We start from the raw sequence: 25,500 nt of genomic DNA, 5'->3' as shown, positions 1-25,500 counted from the left end.
CTCTTTGATCGTTGGTGCGCTTCTAAGAAGGTTGCCGATTTTGCGCAGCTTAAGCAACTTATTTTGTTGGAAGACTTTAAAAATAATTTGCCTGAGAAAGTTACCACCTACTTGAATGAAAATAAAGTCTCAAATGTGTCAGAAGCTGCGGTGCTCGTTGATGAGTACATGTTAACGCACAAAAGTCATTTTGAGCGCTCACATCTCTTTAGTAAGTTTGACCACTCTGAAAATAATGGGAAGGAGTGGGCCAAAACTGCCTCGCTTGTTGAAACAGATGTATCTGCTGCGCTCGGTGGCGTGGGAGGCAAATCGGATAACAGGTTGGAATTAAAAACTAATGGGACGTGTTTTTATTGTAAAAAGGGTGGACACGTTATGGCCAATTGCCCGGTTTTGCAGAAAAAGAACACTAAGCCCGTCGCTCTAATTAAAACTGTGAAAGGCGATGTTCATCCGCTTTCAACACAGCCTTGCGAGTATGCTGATTTTAAGCCTTTCATTATGGATGGATTTGTTTCTTTGTCTCTAACTGGTGAAAAGATCCCTGTAAAAATATTACGAGACACTGCTGCCTCTCAATCTTTTATTATGGAGGGAATCTTGCCGTTGAATAACGACACTGCGATTGGCTCTGATGTTCCAGTGCGTGGTTTTGGCATGCAAGAAATCTGCGTTCCTCTGCATAAAATCGTGATCCAGTCTGAGCTGTGGTCTGGTGACGCTGTGGTTGGGGTGCGTCCTAGTTTTCCAATAGCGGGCGTCTCCATGATCATGGGCAACGATTTGGCTGGGGGTCGAGTATTGGTTACCCCAGAGGTTACACCTGTTCCGGTGTTGAGCGACTGTCCAGATGCGCTCGCCCGTAAATTCCCAGGTGTTTTCACGTCATGCGCAGTTACGCGTGCAGCACTTAAACGTCATCAAGCCGAGAGGAAAGATGAGTTTGACTTGAGTGGAAGTTTTTTGTTCAACGCTGAATCCGAACATGTTCCATTGAAGCGAACTGTGGAGGATGACATGTTGGATGTGAATACGCTATCATGGTCTAGGAAGCAGTTGATCGAGCTCCAGAAAAGTGATAAGAGTTTGGAGTCATTGTTCGGCGATGCATTAACTGATAAGCCTGACTCCATTTCTACTGGCTATTTTTTGGATGATGGTCTTCTGATGTGTTAATGGACCCCTTTGAATGTGTCTCCTGTTGAAGAGTGGAGTGTGGTGAAGCAGATTGTTGTTCCATCTCCATATCGTTCAGAAATTTTGCGGTTGGCACATGATAATCCGTTAGCGGGTCACCTTGGCATCAGAAAGACCTATGATCGCATTTTGCGTCATTTCTTTTGGCCAGGATTGAAGAGCGATGTCGTGCGCTATTGTAATTCGTGTCACTTTTGTCAAGTGTCTGGAAAGCCAAATCAGACGATTTCTCCTGCTCCTTTGTATCCCATCCCAGCCATCACTGAACCATTTGAGAGAGTATTGGTTGACTGTGTGGGTCCGTTGCCTCGAACCAAAGCGGGGAATAAATTCTTAGTAACGGTGATGTGCACCTCTACTCGTTTTCCAGAGGTTTTTCCGGTGCGTAAAATAACTACGCCCGTAGTGGTTAAAGCATTGACAAAGTTTTTTTCATTGTTTGGTTTACCTCGGGTTGTGCAGACTGACCAGGGGTCTAATTTCATGTCTAGAGTTTTTGCACAGGTTTTACGTCAATTGGACATAAAGCACTGTCATTCCAGCGCTTATCACCCAGAGAGTCAGGGCGCACTCGAGCGTTTCCATCAAACTTTAAAAACAATGCTTCGCACCTACTGTTTGGAGTTTGAAAAAGACTGGGATGAAGGTGTACATTTACAAATGTTTGCTATTCGGGAGGTGGTTCAGGAATCTCTGGGGTTTAGCCCGTCGGACTTGGTTTTTGCTCACACTGTTCGCGGCCCTTTAAGGCTGTTGAAAGAGAAGTGGTTGTGTGACAAATCTGACCTGAATTTGTTAGACTATGTTAGTAATTTCCGGATGAAGTTGAATCGTGCGTGTGAGATTGCTAAAGAGAATCTTAAAACTGCACAGGCTAAAATGAAGTCCTTGTTTGACAGAAGGGCAGTTTTGAGAGTTTTTCAGCCTGGGGAGAAAGTGTTAGCGTTACTTCCGGTTCCTGGTTCCAGCTTGCAAGCGCGCTGTAGTGGGCCTTATACAATCACGAGAAAGGTTGGTAATCGTGATTATCTGATCTCTACTCCTGATCGGAGGCGCACTTCACGCTTATGTCATGTGAACATGCTGAAGCCGTACGTCGAACGTGCATCTGCTCTGCATAAATCTATCAGTTGTGTTTCCAGTGAACGAGATGACGCAGATGTCGGGGCAGCTGCAGATGCACGGGAGGAGCTGTCCGGTGCTGAACCTGAAGATGACGTTTTCTCCCCGGCTGTTACTGAAGGGAGGGTTCCAAATTCAGCGGTGTTGGGGAACTTGCCTCTCTTGTTGTCACACCTTGATTTTTCCAAGCAGGCTGATGTGGTTCATTTGATCCAGTCTCATAGGTCTCTGTTTGCAGATATTCCCACTCAGACTCGTGTGCTCAGCCATGACATTGACATTGGTGATTCCAGGCCAATTAAACAACACCCGTACAGAGTGAACCCAGACAAACGGCGCCGTTTGCAGACGCAGGTGGAGTACATGGTGGAACATGGACTTGCTGTTGCCAGCAGTAGTGCGTGGAGTTCACCATGTCTCCTGACTGTTAAAGCCAATGGGGAGGACCGTTTTTGTACGGACTTCAGGAAGGTAAATGGGGTGACTAGGCCGGATTGCTATCCACTCCCTCGTATGGAGGATTGTGTGGACCATGTGGGGGCTGCCCAGTTCGTTACGAAGCTGGATTTGCTAAAGGGGTACTGGCAGGTGCCCTTAACGGCGAGAGCCCAGGAGATTTCCGCCTTTGTCACACCCGATGATTTCCTTCAGTACACCGTGATGGCTTTTGGGATGCGTAACGCCCCAGCGACGTTTCAACGGCTAATGAATGTTGTTTTGTCGGGTTTATCATTCTGTGAGGCTTATTTGGATGACGTGGTGATTTGTTCTGCTACCTGGACTGAGCACGTTGACCATTTAAAAACTGTTTTTACGCGTCTGAGTGAGGCTAATTTGACGGTTAATCTTTCTAAATGCCAATTCGGCCACGCGACGGTGACCTATCTTGGAAAAAGGGTCGGGGGAGGTCAGGTGCGCCCCGTTGAGGCTAAAGTAGAGGCTATTCTTTCTGTCCCAGTGCCCACCACTCGTACTGAGCTACGCCGCTATCTGGCGATGGTTGGCTACTACAGGGGGTTTTGTAAAAACTTTTCCTCTGTGGCTGCCCCGTTGACAGACCTACTTAGCCCTAAAGTGGCTTTTATTTGGTCTGATCGGTGTCAATCTGCTTTTGAGCAAACTAAGCATTTGCTGGTTAATGCTCCTGTGTTGTCTGCTCCTCGTTTTGATGTACCATTTAAGTTGGCTGTGGACGCTTGTGATTCTGGTGTCGGAGCTGTCCTGCTCCAGGATGGTACTGATGGGGTGGAACATCCGGTTTCTTATTTTTCTAAGAAACTGGATAAGTATCAGAGATGGTATTCCACCATTGAGAAGGAGGCATTAGCGTTGATCCTTGCTTTGGAACATTTTGAGGTGTATGTTGGAGGTTCTAGCGGATCTGTGGTTGTTTTTACGGACCATAATCCGTTAGTTTTTCTGGCTCGCATGCGGAATAAAAACCGCCGCTTGATGAACTGGTCTTTGCGACTCCAATCCTTTAACATCTCTATACAGCATGTTCGTGGTAAAGACAACGTAGTGGCCGACGCACTCTCGCGTCTCTAGTCCCGTTTGTTTTTTTCTCTGAATGGGTTGGGGTTTTTTTTTACTTCAGACCCCATTCAGAGTCTTTGGGTGGGGGTGTTATGTGCTTCGGGCACATTATGATTTTTGTCCATTTCTTTTCTTTGTTTCTTATAAACTTTAGTTGAAGGATCTTTTGTTAATATATTTTGGGATTCTTTTAGCAAGTTAATTATGTTAATTTGTGGTGCTGTCGTCCGCCTATAAATAGGCTGGCCTTCAGCACGTTAGCGCGTTCCTTGCGCGTTCCTTTCCAACCTCGTTTGGACGCCACTTCCCACCTGCTTCATTTGCTCCATCATGCGCGGTGCGCACTGGTCTTGTCGCTGCGGCCTGCAGCGGACGTTCCAGCCTGCCATGTGGTATTTTTGTTACCTTTTTCTTACTTTTTTCTTGAGGTTTTTGGCCTGGCGGGACCGGTAGTCCTGTTTTCGATTTTTCTTTCGCTTAGGTTATTTTTTGCCTTTAGTCCGGTACCAGTAGGGGCTTCGACGGCCCTGTATAGGGTTGGCCCCCTGCTGTACCGTTTTATTCTGTTTGATCGGCCTGCCAGGTCCAACTTTCTGTTGTTACTTTGGGTTTCTTTTTTTATTTTTTTGGGGCACGGGATTTGAGGGCCGTTAACTATTTTTCTCTTCGCAGAACATCTGAAGAAGCCGAACCAAGAACAACTAAAACGGAGAGAATTTATTAATAAAATATCTTTTTTTGAACCCTCATTTTTGTCTCGTGTCCTCAAATATGTTGTGTCCTTGGTGGGCGTAACAGTATGTATATATACATATATATATATATATATATATATATATGTATGTATACATATGTATGTATATATACATGTATGTATACATATGTATGTATATATACATGTATGTATATATATGTATGTATATATACATATATATATATATATATATATATATATATATATATATATATATATATATATATATATACATATATATATATATACATATATATATATATACATATATATATATATATATATATATATATATATATATACATATATATATATATACATATATATATATATACATATATATATATATACATATATACATTTATATATATATATATATATATATATATATATATATATATATATATATATATATATATATATATATATATATATATATATATATATGTATGTATATATACATATACATATACATATATATATATTATATATAATGCTGCAGAATATATATATATCAAACTTCTTCCGTGAGTCCGAAGGGGGAAGGAAGTTGAACCTTAAGTGGTTTCTCTAGCATTAACTCTGTAAAATAACAAAGATTTTAAAACAGAGCGTGCAAGAAATGACTTACTTACTTAACTGATTTTAACTGGGTATACAACCTGATTATTCACAGACCAGATGTACTGGTCAATAAATAACCAGTGTTTTACTGCAAAATACTGGTTATATATAACACAAATGTACTGAAAAATTAAATATCTTTATCATGATTCAATTTCTTTCATGTAGTAAATCATAAAGTCCACTCCTTATAGAATTAGGCTATTAAATTCTCATTCTAAAGGTATTCAGAGATAACATACTGTTGCGGATCTCGTCCACTATAAAAGGGTCGAAGCGGATCTTGTCGACGCTCTCATCCAAGCAGTAAGTCTCATAGATCTTCTTCACCTCTTCATGCAGCATCATCTTCTCCGAGTCCGAAAGCTCGGGGCAAAGAATCCTATCATTGAATTCCTCTGAGGAATTAAGACATTTAGACAAGATGGAGTCACCGTGTGGAAGGTTTTCACAGGACTGTAGCATCAAACTGAGACCAGCGCTGGTGCAACAGAAGGTAGGTTAACCTGCCCACCTCTGTCCAGGTGTGAATGAGACCCACTTACCAACTGCGAGACAGAACTGGAGCACGTGCACAGCTCCTTCTTGTTTGAGGAAGTTCATGAAGCGAAAGAGGAGGTCTTGTTGTTCTCGGATTTCCTTTAACTCCAGCTTGAGCACCTGGTGCAGGGAAAGAAAAAACAGGCGACGGCAAACAGATTCGGCTTTATGTGCTTGTTTGGCTTTCGGTAAAATTTATTTCACATGTCTCATGAGAACATGTTACATGTATAAGTAGAGCAAAGCACTTACTGAAGGCTTTTTGTTGCGAGAATCAGAATACTTGTGTAAAAATGGAACAAGTGTTGAAGTTGGCTCTGTTGCTTCTTCGGGCTGTAGAGAAAATAAATGCATATAAATGTAATCCTTTATAAATCACAATTATGCATTCCAATCAGGATGTTTGTCAGAAAAAAAGACATTAAACAAACGTCCCAATAAGGGCCAAAATTCTGTAATAATACGTGTTTTTTTTTTTTGGCTTTATTTAATGTTTTAGTATTAAAAGTCATATTTTTTTGTAGCTCAATCTAAAAAAAAAAAAATCCTCATAGTTAATAAAAAAATAAGGCTTTAAATCCCCAATCTCTGTGTAATTAATACATATGGGTTTCAAGTAGCAAATTGTTACTGAAAAAAAGCTGTTAAATAATATTCAGTTTTATTTCATTAGAAATAAAAACATGCATTTAATCATAAAGTATATCCACTTTGCAACAGCATGACAGAAAATACAAACCAAACATGTTGTTGAAATGTGGTTCAACATACTTACAGGGGAGTTGTCAATGAATATCAAAATTAAATGATTCACTGTGTCCTGTAATGTAAACAAAGGGAGATTTGCTCACGTCTCTGGATCTGAATTTTCATTTTGATGTTTGTTAGAAAAATAAGCCTAATTCGCCATGAACTCACTGGATCAGCCAAATAGTCCATCGAAGGAAGAAAGACGGAACCGGCCAAGACTTCTCTAATCAGGAGAGCTAGAGATCTGACAAAAAAAAATAAAGAAAAAGCAAAAAAAAAAAAAAAAAAAAAAAACACATTTAAATGGTAAAAATAAATAAAAAAAATGAAAGAAGACCCATTATTCTTCACATTTTCTTCATCAGAGAAGATAGGGTCCAAAAAAAAAAGGATTCACACCAACTAAACTTTTTCCCATCATGAAGATTTAGAATAAATTACACATTAAGACAGAGGTACTTTACTAAGTAGTACAAATGGTTGCATTTCATATTATCAAGGAGAATCACAGTAAAGTGGGGTGAATAAAATGCACAACTTTGTGGTGGTCTGTAACATTAAAACCCAATAAAATACAACGATCATATTAAGGCTGCAATGTGACAGCGGTATATTAAATGTGCATAGTCATGTCATCTGTACATACAAAAAAATAACATTTGATCATGATAAAATAGTAAATCTACATATAATAAGCATCAGTCCTGAAAGTATTTAGTCCTTTTTGAGCCTAAATAGAGATCCAGGACCAGGCAGGTTGAGCAGACATACACAGTCAGGGCGCCATCTGCTGGCAGTATTACAGAACTATCAGAAAGAGCCGGACTGTCCTGAGGCCCGTCCCATGAAGTTAGGCCCAAAGCTGCACTGTCAGGACCTAGAGCTGCACGGTCAGGACCCAGAGCTGCAATGTCAGGGCCCAGAGCTGCAATGTCAGGGCCCAGAGCTGCAATGTCAGGGCCCAGAGCTGCAATGTCAGGGCCCAGAGCTGCAATGTCAGGGCCCAGAGCTGCAATGTCAGGGCCCAGAGCTGCAATGTCAGGGCCCCAGAGCTGCAATGTCAGGGCCCCAGAGCTGCAATGTCAGGGCCCCAGAGCTGCACTGTCAGGACCCCAGAGCTGCAATGTCAGGACCCAGAGCTGCAATGTCAGGACCTAGAGCTGCACTGTCAGGACCCAGAGCTGCAATGTCAGGGCCCAGAGCTGCAATGTCAGGGCCCAGAGCTGCGATGTCAGGGCCCAGAGCTGCAATGTCAGGGCCCAGAGCTCCAATGTCAGGGCCCCAGAGCTGCAATGTCAGGACCCCAGAGCTGCAATGTCAGGACCCAGAGCTGCAATGTCAGGGCCCAGAGCTGCAATGTCAGGGCCCAGAGCTGCGATGTCAGGGCCCAGAGCTGCAATGTCAGGGCCCAGAGCTGCAATGTCAGGGCCCCAGAGCTGCAATGTCAGGACCCCAGAGCTGCAATGTCAGGACCCAGAGCTGCAATGTCAGGACCCAGAGCTGCAATGTCAGGACCCAGAGCTGCAATGTCAGGACCCAGAGCTGCAATGTCAGGACCCAGAGCTGCAATGTCAGGACCCAGAGCTGCAATGTCAGGGCCCAGAGCTGCAATGTCAGGACCCAGAGCTGCAATTTCAGGGCCCAGAGCTGCAATGTCAGGACCCAGAGCTGCAATGTCAGGACCCAGAGCTGCACTGTCAGGACCCAGAGCTGCAATGTCAGGACCCAGAGCTGCACTGTCAGGACCCTGGCTGCAGAACTGCAATGTGAGGTCTCCTTCACTGTTAGAACCGGAAGTTTATTCAAAGACTTTCAAAGTAAAAGCAGAGTTGATTAGAAGATAGCATCGATAAACCCCCCATGAAGCTAGATTGCTTACACAAAGAAGTGTTGTTATGCTTAAAACTTATGTACACGCCCTTTTTTATTCCCCACCAAACTGCTATTTCAAATAATACATATGTGCTAGATAGAAATAAGTCTGTATTTGAATCTCTGAATGGAAAAGGGCATTTATAAGATATTTTCTAAACGACAATGCAGGTTGGCTGTCCTATGAGGATTTTTGCTTACAACATAATTTAAACTGCTCCTATGCTCAGTTTAACTCTGTAAAAAAACTCTAATCCGGCAGCAAAGACGTGCTGCTACCTACTGTTTTCCCGAAGGTTTTGGATACAACTTTTGGAAGAAACTTCCGGTCCTGACAGTGCAGGAGACGCCATTTGCAGGTCTGCAGCAAAGGGTCCTGACAGTGCAGATCTGCAACCAGTCTCACTTGGTCTTTTAATTTTACAGCGATTAACTATTTTTGTTGGTATATCATATAGAGCTTCAACTCATTGGGTTGATTTAAGCTAGCTTCAGTTTAATCTTGTCAAGCGCAGCGGTGAGTTACCGGCAGTCTGTGGCCTTGGGCGGCAGGATGTAAGGGAAGAGGTTCTCAGTCAGCTTCCGGAGGTAGAGAAGCTCGTCTCTGCGACTACGGAGCGCCACGTGGAGATCAGGACCGTACTCATCCAGGGCAGCTTGTTGGAAATACTCTGTGTTTTTTACTGCTCCGGAAAACAAGAATCAAATTACACCTGCACTTCTGATCATAATAGAAAGATGTTAGTCTTAGAAATCAGCAATACCTTTCTGTCTGGCTTTGCTGATAATTTCAATGTGTTTCATGGAAACTTTAAGAAGCTTTTGGGTGATGAGTGAAGCAACGTCCACCTTTGACAAAACAGAGAGAAATAAGATTTAATCTCATAATCAGAAAGATGAAGCAATCTGATAATTAGAATAATGGACCGGTCGAAATGGGCCAGGATTTGGGCTGGTCCATTAAGTCAGAATGTCTCACTTTTTGAGTTCGGCGGACCAAAACAGCTGCAAAGAAGCGTAAAGTCACCCTCAGCTCGTCAACAAAAGACTCGTCATCCGTGATATCCCTAAAAGAAAGCAATCTGTCACTTAAATCGAACACTATCACTCCCAAAAATAAACATAAAGATATACCAACCTGTACCAAGGATATACAAAATTTTCTAAGACAAGTTCCAGGATCTGTAAAAAAAACAAGAACCGATGAGAACATGAAATTGTTTTAAAATCTGTTTTATTGTTCGTCAGTGATGTCATACCTCCGACAGGGAAGCGTCCACCTTAGAGGGTATTTTCAGGTCAAGCCAAGGTTGATAGTTTTCCAGTAACAAAGTTGGTCTGAAAAAAATGGAACAAAAATTAAAATATTTTAGTGAAAAAAACAGCTGAAAGTAATTTTAGGCAGCCGTGTACCATATCACATGGTCCACTTTTTAACCTCTTTATCTTCAAATTGGTTTCTTACTTTGGTCATTAATTTGTGATACAAAAAATGATCACATATATTAGGGTGACAGAAAGAAAACATGGTTTTATTTTCTTAAAATAAAATGGATGTACTGCAGCATGCCTTTGAATCTATCTTTTATAGAACCACCTTGTGTTGAACATCTGACAACTGTTGCCCCTACTGATGCCTAAATTTATACATATTTATATATATGTGTGTGTTTTTACCTTTAATTAGTTGTCAAAATAAAATTTCTAAGCGCTCTATTTATTTTCAAAATAAATAGAAACGTAGGTATATTACAAATTTCTGAGAGCATTTATAATGGCCAGCGCTAATATACACCGTTGGGGACCAGTTGTAGCAGAAACAGTAGCTTGCAAAGGTTCCTAGGTCAACACTGGCTGTGTCATAACTGGAACGTTTAACTATGCACATGCAATCTGGCTGTTAGAAGGGGTTTGTTAGCCTCGTGAGACCATCCTGATCTCGCAAGGTTTCACTCGCTAATCAGTCTGGAGACTCTCTGTTAAAGAAAATTTGGAGCCGTTTACCAAACGAACGTCCAATCAGCGTTGGCTTTGAGGCGGGTTGAGGTGTGACGCAACGAGAAGCGCGACAGTTCAGTCTAAAGAACATGGCGGCTTCAGCCGATGAAACTAGCGTTAGCGTGGCTATCGAGCAAGTTTTATCGCAATTACAGAGTATTTCTTCACTGAAAGAAGAGCAAAACACTGCTCTGGAGGCTTTATCAGAGGAAAATATGTTTTTGCTCTTCTACCGACTGGTTTCAGCAAGAGTTTGATCTTTCAATTGGCTCCTCTTCGTCGTCGCTCTGTCAGTACGTCATATGCTTCGTTGATCTGATTGGTTTATTTGGCCCGTCTATCACCAACATAGGCCAATCAGCTAACCAGTATTTTCGCCCCTTCCCAAAATTACTTCAACGGAAGGTTTCCAGATGGATATGTGGAGCAAATCCATCTGGCGGAGTCAGGTTAGGGGTTTGTTGCATGTCTGCAATAATGGACAAACATGCAAAAATGTCTGCAATGCTCAAGATTCACATCAACAAAGAGCTTTTCGTTTTTTTGTGTGATTTTTTAAATTTTTGTCTGCAAAAAGATAAAAAAAAAAAGACAATTTAGCATTTTCTGAGGGCAAAAATTGACATGGAATAGCATCAGGATTCAGGTCATTTACCTGTGTCTTTTACATTTAATCTTTCCACAAACAGCACAGCTGTGGCCGAGGGGAAACAGCTCCTGCTGGAAGGACTGTGGGGGAAGGTTATCTCACTTTATCAATCTGTTACTAAAAGAAAATGTGCAGCTTTGCTTTTGGACAGGGCGTCTCCTACCTTCGCCTTTGGTTTAATGGACACCAAGACGTTTGGCAGCAGAGACTCAGGCCCCAGTGAGCAGTAAAAGGTGACCGCCCCGGCCAGGAAGGACCAAAACACCATGATTATGTGGATATATCTGTGAAAACAACTCACATCATTCCAGAGGCGGTTCTAACAGGGGCCAGTGGCCCCAACTGGTCCTGTCCCATGTACTGAATACATAAACTGCAAAAATGTAAGTCAATTTTTCTTGAAATAGATGTATATTACTTAAATTTAAGCAGGTAGGACAATTTTGCAGATGGAATAAAATTATTTATGTTAAAAAGAAAACAAGAAAAAAAAATGCTATCATCCTTCTTTAAATGCATATGTAGCGCCCCTTTGCCTACCTCGCTGGCAAAACCTCTGATAACCTGCAAACCAACTAAATATGGGGCGCCCTGAGTTCCTATCATTAAAAGGTGATAAAACTGCAGTCGTTTTTATCGGTTTGGTTATGAGCACCTTTGATAAACTCCTGTAAATATATATCTTTTTAACCCAATAAGAATATTAAGATGAAATAATGAATTGCAAGATGTAATGTCTTTTATTTATTTTTTACTAAAAAATTAAGGGTTAAATGAAATTACAGAATTTAAATAAAAGGCAGAATACCTTGTGGTTCAATAAATAAAAAACACTCACTCATAAGAGTGGGATCAAAGCTCAAAATAAATTCACAAAGCTCTCCAAACGATGCACACTTAAAATGAATACAAAACCTTGATATTTCAAGTTCTCATTTGAACTCAACCAATTACCCTTTAAACTGGAAAAATAATACTTTTCAAATTTCAAAATTTAAACACTCAGTGTCCATTAGTTTCTTTCAATGTCATAAACAAACACTTAGTCCAAATGCAAAATCAAAGTCGCCAGTAAATAACCTAAGCTATGCCGGCTTTCACTAGAACTAAACCCAGAAAATACCCCGTTGCAGGCCTGAACGTCGCTTGGGTGCGTTGGGCCCGAAAACTAACACTGGCCGCTTCACTCAATGAGCAAATAAAAAGAAACTGAGTTTGGTACCTGACCGTGGCACAGATGAGTGGAATAGAAGAGGAGAGTAGAGTTCACCGGCTCCCTGGTTAACCACGCAGCTGCAGCCTGGACCTGTCGTGGCTCCTCCCTCAGCACACAGCTCCTGCATGGACTCCCGCAGCGGCACAGAATCTCCCGACCTCCACTGTGTAGTTGGTTCCGGCCGTCTTATCCAAACTAGACCCCAACTTCTCCGATGTCCAGGATGATTCTAACCTTACAGTTCCCAAGCACTGCCGTCAGGAAGCTCACCACCACGGTAGCCGGCCTTCCTCACTGCCTCGGAACCTGGTGTGCTCGCGCGCTGGTCGCGTGTAGTTTTCCAACAGGTGTAACTCTTGGCTTCTCCAGTAAACCGAACAGAAAGTGTCCCGGAGCACCTCACTAAAGTCCACTGCAATATAAAGTGTCCTAGCCGAACACTTGGCTGCAGATACTTTCCCAAAGCCTGGAGAAGTTCGGACTTAGATTATGTCTACCGGAGGAACAACCGGGCAGGCTGTCTCCTTCACCATCCTCTCATTCACACATACTTTTTTCCACTTCCCTTCCCAGATCCTTGACCAATCAGAAACTAGTAAAATAATTTAGCAAGTATAACAAACAGAAATAAAATACAAAGATTTATAAAACACAAAAATTAGACATAGGAACATTACTAATGCTTGGAATTGCATTTAAAACGTTTTTTAAACATTTGTGACATAGTTACACTATAAAACCTTAATGAACTGAAAACAATCCCATTCATCAAAATAAAACCAAAAATTAGCACAGGGCTACACTCTCCCCCACTTAAATGGTTTACATGTCCCCATGAAACCTAGTTCCAATGAAGTATGAATAAAAACATTAACTCAAATAAAGTATTATAATTCCCTTTAACCAATCTTTATGACTACACCCCTATGCACTATAGTCAAAGGCTGATCTTTGGGCTTCCCTACCTCATCATAGGTTAGTCTGATAACAGGCTTAATAGACCTCTTCTCACGTTGAGGGGAAATTCGCTGAGGTTGGACTTCTTTAGTCACTCTAATGGGAGAATGTCTTTCAGGCTCTACTCTATCAATTGGTTCAGTAGGCATTTCTACATAATCAGTAGCCTCGATTTCACCATCACAAGAGTCCGCAATGTCTTCTGACATCACATCACATTCGTCCACCTCATCACGATCAGACACACTGTCCGACTCATCATGATCAGACACACTGTCCTGCTCATCAGAATAATTCTGTACCTCACGTTCATGCTCTCTGTCAGAGACAGCATGTTCAAAATCTTCCGATTCTGTCCCCCATCTGAACCTAGGCTGATACTCAGACTCAACCTCGCTAGAATCCTCATCCAGCAGATAACCTTCATTACCTTGAGACCTTTTAGCATGTGATCGATGCGTTACCGATTTTCTCTGACTCCTAGTCACAGGTCTTTTAGGTTTCTCTGGAACATCTGTCTCCTGAGAAATTCTCACCAAACTTCCAATAGGCAAAAGGTTGTCTCTGTGAATAGTTCTTAGCTTCCCCATCCCACTTTCAGGCTTCAACCTATAGACAGGCAAATCAGGAAGCTTTTCCACTATCACATAGGGTAAAGAGTTCCACCTACTCTGCAGTTTGTGTTTCCCCTTCAACCCCAAGTTTCTCAAGAGCACACGATCACCCTTGGCTAACACTTGGTTGCGTAGGACTCTCTCATAGTTCCTTTTGTTTCGTAGATGAACTTGAGTTGCAGACTTGGTAGCCAATTCGTATGCCTTCTTTAAGTCTCTTTTTAGATCTTCCACATAACGTGAATGACTGATTGGTTCTTGATCATCAGTACCAAAACATACATCGATCGGCAATCTGGCCTCTCTGCCAAACATGATGTAATAGGGAGAATACCCTGTAGCATCATTCTTGGTGCTATTGTATGCATGTACTAATTGACTCACATGACGACTCCACTGGCGCTTGTGGGTATCTCTCAAGGTTCCCAGCATAGATAACAGTGTTCTGTTAAAGCGCTCTGGCTGTGGGTCGCCCTGAGGATGATAGGGAGTCGTCCGTGACTTACGGATCCCCAATGTCTTTAGTAGTTCCTGGATCAACCGGCTCTCAAAGTCACGGCCTTGGTCTGAATGAATTCGAGCTGGTAGACCATAGTGAACGAAGAATTTCTCAACCAATACCTTGGCGACAGTGGCTGCCCGTTGATCTTTTGTTGGATATGCTTGCGCATAACGACTGAAATGATCAGTCACCACGAGAATGTTGGCAATTCCACTCGAGTCTGGCTCTAAAGAGAGGAAATCGATACATACTAGCTCCATGGGTCCTGTGGAAGTGATCTGTTGTAACGGAGCGGCTCGTGGACATGGACTCTTCCATGTGACACACTTCCCACAGTTTCCTACGTACGTCTCAACAGTCTGACTCATCTTTGGCCAATAGAACCTTTCTCTGATCAGTTCTAGAGTCCTCTCTACTCCCAGATGTCCCATGTGATCATGCAAAGCACGGCACACCTGCGTTCTGAACTCTTTGGGTAAAAGCAACTGGCGGTGTTCTTTACCAGAAGATTTAGTTGTCACTCGGTAGAGCAATCCAAATTCAATCGTCAGTTTGGCACTCTCACGTTTTAACAAAGACACCTCTGCATCAGTAGCATTAGAAAGCCATTGGCCTGTGTTCAAGGCCTCTCTCACTACATTGAGGGCAGGGTCTCTGATCTGTGCTCTTTGCAAATCGTCTTGGGTGAACTGTTCTAGCTGCCCAACGTTCAAGTGAGTTGCAAAAGAATAGAGTTCAGGAATACCCTCTGCAGGAACTCCTAACCTCTCAGCCATACATACATCTTGTGCGTTCACCTGGCTGCAAAGTGTTTTCACATCACCCTGACACAGTTTCTTCCAGGGCTCTGCTTCAACATCAGACCAGTTTCGGGAGAGTAAGTCAGCGCCAACGTTCACCTTTCCAGGGTGATATTTGACTTCGAAATCATACGTGGCTAGTGCAGCAAGCCACCGGTGACCTGTTGCATTGAGTTTTCCAGTTGTCAGCACATAGGTGAGTGGATTATTGTCGGTCATTACCGTGAACCTCACACCATATAGGTAATCGTGGAATTTGTCTACCACGGCCCACTTGAGTGCTAGAAACTCGAGCTGGTGGATGTGATACTTCTGCTCCGCAGGAGTCAATCCTCTGCTGGCAAATGCAACAGGACGGAGACCTTCAGGATGAACCTGGTGTAAGACTGCTCCCAAACCTTTAAGGCTTGCATCAACATGTAGCACGTAATGCTTGTTAGGGTCTGCGAACGCTAACACAGGCGCGTTGGTAAGCCGTCTGATGATCTCACGAAAAGCTTTTGTGCATGCATCAGTCCATCGTGAGCCAAAAGGTTCAGCCTCCTTGTAATATTGTTGATCTTTCGCGACAGTCTTTTTGCCTTTCCTAACCGGGGGATACCCTTTGGTCAGGTCTGTCAAGGGCTTAACAATGGAGGAGTAATTTGCCACGAATCTGCGGTAATAACCACAGAAACCGAGGAATGACCTGAGTGATTTAAGGTCAGTAGGCTGTGGCCATTGGGTTACAGCTTCAACCTTAGCTGGATCTGTCGCAATCCCATCAGCAGAGATGATATGCCCAACATACTTGACTTTGGGCTGACAGAACTGGCACTTATCTAAAGACACTTTTAAACCTACTTCCTCAAGGCGGTCTAATACTTTCATGAGTCTTTCCTCATGTTCTTCCAACGTAGCGCCAAACACTATTAAATCATCGAGATAAACGAGGACTTGCAGCAAATTCATGTCCCCAACGGCCTTCTCCATTAGACGTTGAAACGTCGCAGGAGCTCCCATTACCCCTTGAGGCATACGCTCGAACTGGTAGAAGCCGAGAGGACAAATGAACGCGGTCTTTTCTTTATCTTCCTCTGCCATCGCGATTTGGTAGTAACCGCTACGGAGGTCTAAGACAGAGAACCATCGACTTCCTGCTAAACAATCCAATGCGTCATCAATGCGCGGTGTGGTGTATTGATCTGGTATTGTCTTACTATTCAGAGTCCTGTAATCTATGCACATACGTACATTCCCGTTCTTCTTTCGCGCTACCACGATAGGTGAAGCGTACGGGCTCCTTGACTCCTGTATCACTCCAGCGTCTAACAGCTCTCTGAGATGCTTGCGCACATCCTCTATGTCCGCAGGTGCCAGGCGTCTGGATCTTTCACGGAACGGACGAGGATCAGTTAGACGAATGTTGTGCTCAACGCCTTTAGCCAAGCCAACCTCCCATTCATGGAGTGAGAACACATTGCGTCGACAACAGAGTTTTCTCCTTATTCTTTCCTTCCATTCATTAGGGATAGGAGAATCTCCAAAGTCTATCAAATTTGGGTCCAGCTCTTCTGTGTTCTGACTTTTCACTATAGAACTGGCCAAATCAGCTGACTGGACTGTACCTAGGGGGGTACCTGGAGGTATAGTAATCTCCTTCTTGGTTTCATTCTGAATTAACAGAGAGAAGCAGTTAGGATCAATGGCAGAAACTGAAGCAACTACAGGCTGGATCATCACGCCTTGAGGTAATGCTGCCATGTTACTTGTCTCTACCACAATTATGCCTTTAGGTACTGGCTGGCAAAAATCCAGTTGACATGATACACAACGACTCTCTTGAGGAGTAAGTGTTAAGTTATTAGGGCCCATGAATTTCACTAAACCCAGAGTATCAGTGTTCATGTCTTGGGCGTCAGGCAGCACCTGTTCTTTATTTGGCTCAGTGCTACGGACTCTCAGGGCACGGGCTAAAGCTTCACCCTTTTTATGACCACATAGGTCAGCGAGTCGGTGGAACAAGTTAGCATTTGTACCTAGGATCACTGGGACCTGATCTGGTGTGTTAGGCCCAGGGCAAATCAATGCCAACACTGACAATGTCTCAGACTTTCCAGTTAGCTCCCTTGGGAACTGCATGTCCACCACAACGTATCCTGAGTAAGGATAGCTTGTATCGCTTAGTCCCCAAATGGCTAAGCCAGACACTGGTTGTATGGGTACATCAGACAAGTGCTCTTCATAAAATTTCTGGAAAATGATTGTTACTTGAGACCCGCTATCCAATATGGCTGTACATGGGTTGTTGTTCACTCTCACTTGCACTGTAGAAGGTGGACCAATGAGACCTTTAGGAAGCGGGGCATCTGTATTAGTGCATGCTTCCTGTTTTTTAGAGAAACAGTTGGTGGTCTCACTGTTTGGGTCATTATCACTAGACTGTTTAACTTTAGCTTTGTTAAGCGACGCTATGAGTCTCTTAATGACTCTTTTCTCATTTTCAACAGATGAACACTGGGTGGCGATATGGCCATCTTCTCCACATCTGTAACAGAAACGCTCACTACTTCTAGAACTTTGTGCAGGCCTAGAACCTTGACTTTGACTCTTAGCACCAACAGCGGCTACAGTTGCCAAAGGCTCAGTTGCATTTCCTCCTTTAGACTTCAACTTTTTATTTAATTTCTGAACTTTTTTTCGTAAAGCACCAGCTTCTGACTTGCCACTGCCAGAGAGACTCGACCAGTGCATGGATGCATGAGCACTGGCTCCTTCATTTGCTGAACTCTTACTCATCTCAGACACTTGAGCTTTCAAAGCTTTAAAATCAGCCTTTAGAACTTCTATGTCCACATCATTGTCGGCTGAGTCATTAAAAACAGCGACATTCCGAATACGTGCATTCACCTTCTTTCGTGTTTGTTCATATTCTTCTTCCGTTCTGATCTCAGACAGTAAGTCAAGAAAGTTGGGAGGTTTACTACGTCTCTCTTTTAAACGCAACTGTAGTAACATCAAGTCTGAGTCAATTGCACCACGAAGCAACTGTTCGACACGCACTCTATCTTTATCATTAGCTGAGACCCCCCCTTTCTTCACCACTTTGGCCAGAAAAGGTTCAATTCGGCGAACATAATCTGACAGCTTCTCACCTGACTTCTGCTGTATGAGCCGGAAAGAAAAGTACAGGTCTTCCGCAGACTCAGCGGAACCAAATGCACAGTCTAGCGCGTCGAGAAACTCTTGGGCTGTGGCTCCTTGCTTACTGAGGCGTAGTGACTTAATAATTTCGAGAGCAGGCCCTCTCAAACACTCCAGGATTCGCCGCCTCTTCTCATGTTCAGTGAGTTCACTCTCTTGAACCATCAATGTTGCCTGTTCTAGCCAATATTCTAGAGACTCCTCCCCAGCCGGGGTGGGAGTAACCCCTGAGAAGATCCGTAGGCGACGGTATCCATGGCTCTCAGCTTGAGTTTTGGTAGTGCGGCTGACAACATCAACCATGGCGCGCAAAACTGACTCATCAGTGGAAGACATACTTTGAATATCAGCAAGGGTCTTCCCCTCTGATGCTAGAAAACGTTGCAACTTGGCTGGGAAGTCCTCAGCAGGAGCGGAACTAGTGGGTTGTGGGGCATAAGTTATGATCTTCCAAACAGCCCCCTCATTGGGTCGGACTTCAGGAGGAACTGCTCTTGGATCAATGACTTCTTTACATTCACAGAGAACTAATACGCCATCACCATCACTGTAGGGCTTAGATCCCCTTACTCTCACACGACCCCAGCATCGGACTGTATGTAGCTCTTCTTCAATTTCGGCTACTTCAAGATCTTTCCCCACCCCCACCACTAATATGGCATGAGTAATATCAATAGCTTCAGTATCACACCACTCATTAAGCTCTGCCTGCAACTTACTATCAGCCATGACTGAAAATAAAAAAATTTTAAATTTCAATGATAGAGTTAAAAAATGCACTAAAACTACAGAAACCCAATTACGAACTTCTCATAACCATCCCAGCGGTGCCTCCATTTTGTGTAGCGCCCCTTTGCCTACCTCGCTGGCAAAACCTCTGATAACCTGCAAACCAACTAAATATGGGGCGCCCTGAGTTCCTATCATTAAAAGGTGATAAAACTGCAGTCGTTTTTATCGGTTTGGTTATGAGCACCTTTGATAAACTCCTGTAAATATATATCTTTTTAACCCAATAAGAATATTAAGATGAAATAATGAATTGCAAGATGTAATGTCTTTTATTTATTTTTTACTAAAAAATTAAGGGTTAAATGAAATTACAGAATTTAAATAAAAGGCAGAATACCTTGTGGTTCAATAAATAAAAAACACTCACTCATAAGAGTGGGATCAAAGCTCAAAATAAATTCACAAAGCTCTCCAAACGATGCACACTTAAAATGAATACAAAACCTTGATATTTCAAGTTCTCATTTGAACTCAACCAATTACCCTTTAAACTGGAAAAATAATACTTTTCAAAGTTCAAAATTTAAACACTCAGTGTCCATTAGTTTCTTTCAATGTCATAAACAAACACTTAGTCCAAATGCAAAATCAAAGTCGCCAGTAAATAACCTAAGCTATGCCGGCTTTCACTAGAACTAAACCCAGAAAATACCCCGTTGCAGGCCTGAACGTCGCTTGGGTGCGTTGGGCCCGAAAACTAACACTGGCCGCTTCACTCAATGAGCAAATAAAAAGAAACTGAGTTTGGTACCTGACCGTGGCACAGATGAGTGGAATAGAAGAGGAGAGTAGAGTTCACCGGCTCCCTGGTTAACCACGCAGCTGCAGCCTGGACCTGTCGTGGCTCCTCCCTCAGCACACAGCTCCTGCATGGACTCCCGCAGCGGCACAGAATCTCCCGACCTCCACTGTGTAGTTGGTTCCGGCCGTCTTATCCAAACTAGACCCCAACTTCTCCGATGTCCAGGATGATTCTAACCTTACAGTTCCCAAGCACTGCCGTCAGGAAGCTCACCACCACGGTAGCCGGCCTTCCTCACTGCCTCGGAACCTGGTGTGCTCGCGCGCTGGTCGCGTGTAGTTTTCCAACAGGTGTAACTCTTGGCTTCTCCAGTAAACCGAACAGAAAGTGTCCCGGAGCACCTCACTAAAGTCCACTGCAATATAAAGTGTCCTAGCCGAACACTTGGCTGCAGATACTTTCCCAAAGCCTGGAGAAGTTCGGACTTAGATTATGTCTACCGGAGGAACAACCGGGCAGGCTGTCTCCTTCACCATCCTCTCATTCACACATACAGGTGCTGGTCATAAAATTAGAATATCATGAAAAAGTAGATTGATTTCAGTAATTCCATTTAAAAAGTGAAACTTGTATATTATATTCATACATTACATACAAACTCATATATTTCAGATGTTTATTTTGTTTAATTTTGATGATTACAAATGACAACAAATGAAAATCTCAAATTCATCATATCAGAAAATTAGAATATTGTGAAAAGGTTAAAAATTGATGGCCCCTGGTGCCACACTCTAATCAGCTAATTAACTCAAACCACCTGCAAAAGCCTTTAAATGGTCTTTCAGTCTAGTTCTATAGGCTACACAATCATGGGGAAGACTGCTGACTTGACAGTTGTCCAAAAGACGACCATCGACACCTTGCACAAGGAGGGCAAGACACAAAAGGTCATCGCTAAAGAGGCTGGCTGTTCACAGAGCTCAGTGTCCAAGCACATTAATAGAGAGGCGAAGGGAAGGAAAAGATGTGGTCGAAAAAAGTGTACAAGCAAGAGAGATAACCGCACCCTGGAGAGGATTGTGAAACAAAACCCATTCAAAAATGTGGGGGAGATTCACAAAGAGTGGACTGCAGCTGGAGTGAGTGCTTCAAGAACCACCACACACAGACGTATGAAAGACATGGGTTTCTGCTGTCGCATTCCTTGTGTCAAGCCACTCTTGAACCACAGACAGCGTCAGAAGCGTCTTGCCTGGGCTAAAGAGAAACAGGACTGGACTGCTGGTGAGTGGTCCAAAGTCATGTTCTCTGATGAAAGTAAATTTTGCATTTCCTTTGGAAATCAAGGTCCCAGAGTCTGGAGGAAAAGAAGAGAGGCACTTCATCCACGTTGCTTGAAGTCCAGTGTAAAGTTTCCACAGTCAGTGATGGTTTGGGGTGCCATGTCATCTGCTGGTGTTGGTCCATTGTGTTTTCTGAGGTCCAGGCTCAACGCAGCCGCATACCAGGAAGTTTTAGAGCACTTCATGCTTCCTGCAGCTGACCAACTTTTTGGAGATGCAGATTTCATTTTCCAACAGGACTTGGCACCTGCACACAGTGCCAAAGCTACCAGTACCTGGTTGAAGGACCATGGTATCCCTGTTCTTAATTGGCCAGCAAACTCTCCTGACCTTAACCCCATAGAAAATCTATGGGGTATTGTGAAGAAGAAGATGCAATACACCAGACCCAACAATTCAGAAGAGCTAAAAGCCACTATTAGAGCAACCTGGGCTATCAAAACACCTGAGCAGTGCCACAGACTGATCGACTCCATGCCACGCCGCATTGCTGCAGTAATACAGGCCAAAGGAGGCCCAACTAAATACTGAGTGCTGTACATGCTCATACTTTTCATGTTCATACTTTTCAGTTGGCCAACATTTCTATAAATCCTTTGTTTTTATTGGTCTTCAGTAATATTCTAATTTTCTGATATGATGAATTTGAGATTTTCATTTGTTGTCATTTGTAATCATCAAAATTAAACAAAATAAACATCTGAAATATATGAGTTTGTATGTAATGTATGAATATAATATACAAGTTTCACTTTTTAAATGGAATTACTGAAATCAATCTACTTTTTCATGATATTCTAATTTTATGACCAGCACCTGTACTTTTTTCCACTTCCCTTCCCAGATCCTTGACCAATCAGAAACTAGTAAAATAATTTAGCAAGTATAACAAACAGAAATAAAATACAAAGATTTATAAAACACAAAAATTAGACATAGGAACATTACTAATGCTTGGAATTGCATTTAAAACGTTTTTTAAACATTTGTGACATAGTTACACTATAAAACCTTAATGAACTGAAAACAATCCCATTCATCAAAATAAAACCAAAAATTAGCACAGGGCTACACATAGTATATAATTATCTGGTTTTAAGCGCCAAAATCCTCCTTCGTTTAGCAGATCATTTTCTTTACCTGCTCAATTAATAGCAAAAACATTTAACTTTTGTAAATTATGTCTGCAGTGTAACAATAAAACACTCTCTTGTGATTTACTGATGAAAGTGATCATAACTGATATGTCTCTTAAGTCCATTCAATATGTTGTCTTTACAGTTAGAGATAAGAGCCCCAAATGGGGAGTGGCGGCCTAGTGGTTAGGGCGTAGAGCTTAGAATCCTGAGGTTCTGAGCCCCACTCCCACAGACTGCCACTCTGGGTCTCTGATCAAGACCCTGAACCCCCGGTTGCTCCCCAGGCTACGCACATGCAGAGGTACATTTCTCCAGTGTGAGATTCAGTGGCGGTTCTAGACCAAATGTACCAGGGGGCCAGGAGGGGGCCAGCGTGTTTTCATGGGGGCCCAGAAAAGCATGAAATACGGTAAATAAAACAGGACAAGGGATTCAAATATATTAAGAGAGCTGCATGAAGTGAAACTTCTATTCAAGGTATGATTAAAATTCTATGTCTTATTACGTCAATATACATTCATAGTTTAGGGATTTTTTACATATTTTTACGTTTTCTATAAAATCTGAATTAGAACTCAAGAAACGCTGATAAATTCAGCTGTAAAAATTAAAGGTATTTTTTTATTTGTTTTGAAAAAATCATTCAGCAGATGAAAACTGGGATCATATCTCAATACCACTGAAGCTATCACCTTATTGTTTTTAGATAATTAGTAAAACATAAGTTGTAAAGAAAAAAAATTAAATAGATCCAAAGAACCTATCAGTAACCATGTCTGTTCCAGCGCAGATCATCATCAGAATTTCTCTGAGTATTATGTCTTCAGTACAGGGGCCATAACAGGGGCCGGGACATGATCTACAGGGGTACTGGCCCCTGCTGGCCCTCGTCTAGAACCGCCCATGATGAGATTAATTCAGTTCAGTTTATTTATATAGCGCCAATTCAAATTATTTATATAGCGCCAATTCAAATGTCAACTGTAAAAAGCGGCCCCGTCCAGGAAACACACAGCCAGGCAGACAAGCTCCGAGCCAGCTCCCATGTCAGAGGATGAAGAGAGCACATCCAGTTAGTCACATAGAGAACAGATTTTACACTGGAAAACGGGCCCAGTCCAACTCTAAAACAAAGGTGTTGGGGCAGAGCACAGGAATTTCTCCCCAGGTGGAGTACACCAAACAGAGAGGAAGCACTATGAGAAAAGCTAGAGTTTACAATAATGTTCAATTATTATTATTTAAAAAACTAAAAAAGGGGTTATTTTTTGTTCTTTTTTTGTTTTTTGTAAAGCCACTCCCCCCCCCCCCCCCCCCCCCCCCCCCTGCTAAACTTCGTAACAAACGGCCACGCACATTCAAATCAGCTGACAAACAATCATTGCATCATGTCAGGTCAACACGTGATGCGTTCAGGGACCCCTGTTTATCTTACCTATTTAAAAGCAGAGTGGAAAGCAGCAGGAGCAGCAGCAGGAAACAGAAGACGGGGTACTGCCTACCGAGCTCTCTGAGCCGCTCCAGCTTCATGCCGCGCCTGGTCAGCCGCAAAAATGCCCTGATGCTCCCCATCTTCATATCGCTATGAAAAACAAACCAAAAAAATGACGTCACACTCAGCTGAGCTGCAGCGACCCCGATTATTGAAAATATAGCGTTATGCTGCAGGTTTGTCCTGCATTTACAGCCAGTTTACGGCTGAGGATGCGGTGGATGTTCAGCTGCGATGCAGCAGAGGATGATTCTGCAGAAAAATGACAGAAAGACGGGAGGATCGGCGCAGGCGTGGATCGCCGGGAAGCCTCAGAGGGTCGGGGTCTGGCTAATGGCTGTCGGCTCCATAGAGGGTCTGCCTGCCTGCTTGTCAACACTGGAGACGCGTGATGTCACCGCGCCGCGCGCCCGGCTCCGGCCTCTGGCTCATGTAGTTCTGCTCATAGATATCCATAATAAAGGCTAGATGTCTCGTCCGCGCTGCTGGCCAATGGGGGTCTACGTCCGCAGTGGCGGCCATCTTCCCACAGGCAGCTCGCTCATTCGTAGCATTGTGTTTCAAGGGGGATGTACTGAAATAACCATAATTTCCTAAATTGTCTAACTATTCTAAAACTTTTGGGTTTGTTAAACAAAAGTCGACATTAGTGTGTATGCGCATTGGGAATAATTAAAACCTAAATTTCAATAGAAAAGAACACTGATAAACATACGGGTGCAATAAATATACACATGACAAGGTATTTATTTTAAATCAATATATCATTAAAACCATGTACAGAAGGAAACCTTATATAGGGTCCCAGAAATATATATATTATTTTATATAAATATTATTTATATATATTATTATATATATTATATATTATATATATATATAATAATTTAAAATTATATAACAATATATTATAAATATATAATATAAGTATATATACAAGTATATATAATTATTTATATATTAAGTAATATCCCAATGTATTTAATATATATATATATAAAATATAAATTATATAATATAATTATAATACAATAAAATATATACAAATTTATATAATAATATATAATATATATTGTGTATATAACTAAAATTCCCAAAATATTTGCTCACCTGCCTTGATCCAATGAGCTTAAGTGCACCTTTCCAATCCAAGGGTTCAATATGACGTCGGCCACCCTTTGCGCAGAACGCTTAAACTTTCGGGGAAGGGCTGCCCACAAGGTTTAGGAGTTGTTTATGGGAATTTTGACATTCTTCCAGAAGCCATTTGTGAGGTCGCACACTGATGTTGGACAAAAGGGGCCGGCTCTCAGCCCCGCTCTAATTATCCCAAAGGTTTTCTTTTTCGGGTTGAGGTCAGGCCCTTGTGCGGGCCAGTAAGTTCATCCACACCAGCCCCTGTCATCCGTTTTATGGACCGCTTTGTAAACTGGTGCAAGTCATTTTGGGAAGGGGAAAGGGGGCCACTCCAAACTGTTCCCACAAAGTTGGGGCATGGAATTTGTCCAAAATGTCTTATGCTAAAGCTTCAGAGTTCCTTTCATGGAACTAAGGGCCAACCCGCTCCTAAAAAAACAACCCCACACCTAATCCCCCCTCCCCCAAAACTTTACATTTGGACAATGCAGTCAGACAAGTACCGTTCCCCTGGAAACGCCAAACCAGACCCGTC

At 42.5% G+C, this 25,500-nt stretch overlaps 1 protein-coding gene across 6 annotated transcripts in view; it reads right to left on the bottom strand.

Moving 5' to 3' along the window:
- The window catches only part of LOC119797818 (sorting nexin-14-like), a 60,596-nt gene extending 36,378 nt beyond the window's left edge, over window positions 1-24,218 (bottom strand). For 4 of the 6 annotated variants that reach the window (XM_038307036.1, XM_038307039.1, XM_038307038.1 and 1 more), the window contains exons 1-13: window positions 23,772-24,217; window positions 11,209-11,329; window positions 11,052-11,125; window positions 9,658-9,736; window positions 9,537-9,580; window positions 9,378-9,465; window positions 9,163-9,247; window positions 8,925-9,081; window positions 6,695-6,770; window positions 6,552-6,596; window positions 6,029-6,109; window positions 5,782-5,896; window positions 5,479-5,634 (exon numbers count right to left, since the gene is read on the bottom strand). In XM_038307036.1, coding sequence (XP_038162964.1) covers window positions 5,479-5,634; window positions 5,782-5,896; window positions 6,029-6,109; window positions 6,552-6,596; window positions 6,695-6,770; window positions 8,925-9,081; window positions 9,163-9,247; window positions 9,378-9,465; window positions 9,537-9,580; window positions 9,658-9,736; window positions 11,052-11,125; window positions 11,209-11,329; window positions 23,772-23,914 — 1,264 coding nt within the window. In that variant the 5' untranslated portion in view covers window positions 23,915-24,217. Of the gene's footprint in view, window positions 1-5,478; window positions 5,635-5,781; window positions 5,897-6,028; window positions 6,110-6,551; window positions 6,597-6,694; window positions 6,771-8,924; window positions 9,082-9,162; window positions 9,248-9,377; window positions 9,466-9,536; window positions 9,581-9,657; window positions 9,737-11,051; window positions 11,126-11,208; window positions 11,330-23,771 lie in introns of all 6 variants that reach the window. The other 2 variants (XR_005282628.1, XM_038307037.1) reach the window with 1 other exon arrangement.
- Window positions 24,219-25,500: the final 1,282 nt, after the last annotated feature.

The sequence above is a fragment of the Cyprinodon tularosa genome, unplaced genomic scaffold (assembly GCF_016077235.1).
Source record: "Cyprinodon tularosa strain WSP-4 unplaced genomic scaffold, ASM1607723v1 ctg6, whole genome shotgun sequence".
In the NCBI taxonomy this organism is placed as follows: domain Eukaryota; kingdom Metazoa; phylum Chordata; class Actinopteri; order Cyprinodontiformes; family Cyprinodontidae; genus Cyprinodon; species Cyprinodon tularosa.
The sequence above is the reverse complement of the archived record's forward strand: the minus strand, read 5'-3'. Positions and strand labels throughout refer to the sequence as shown.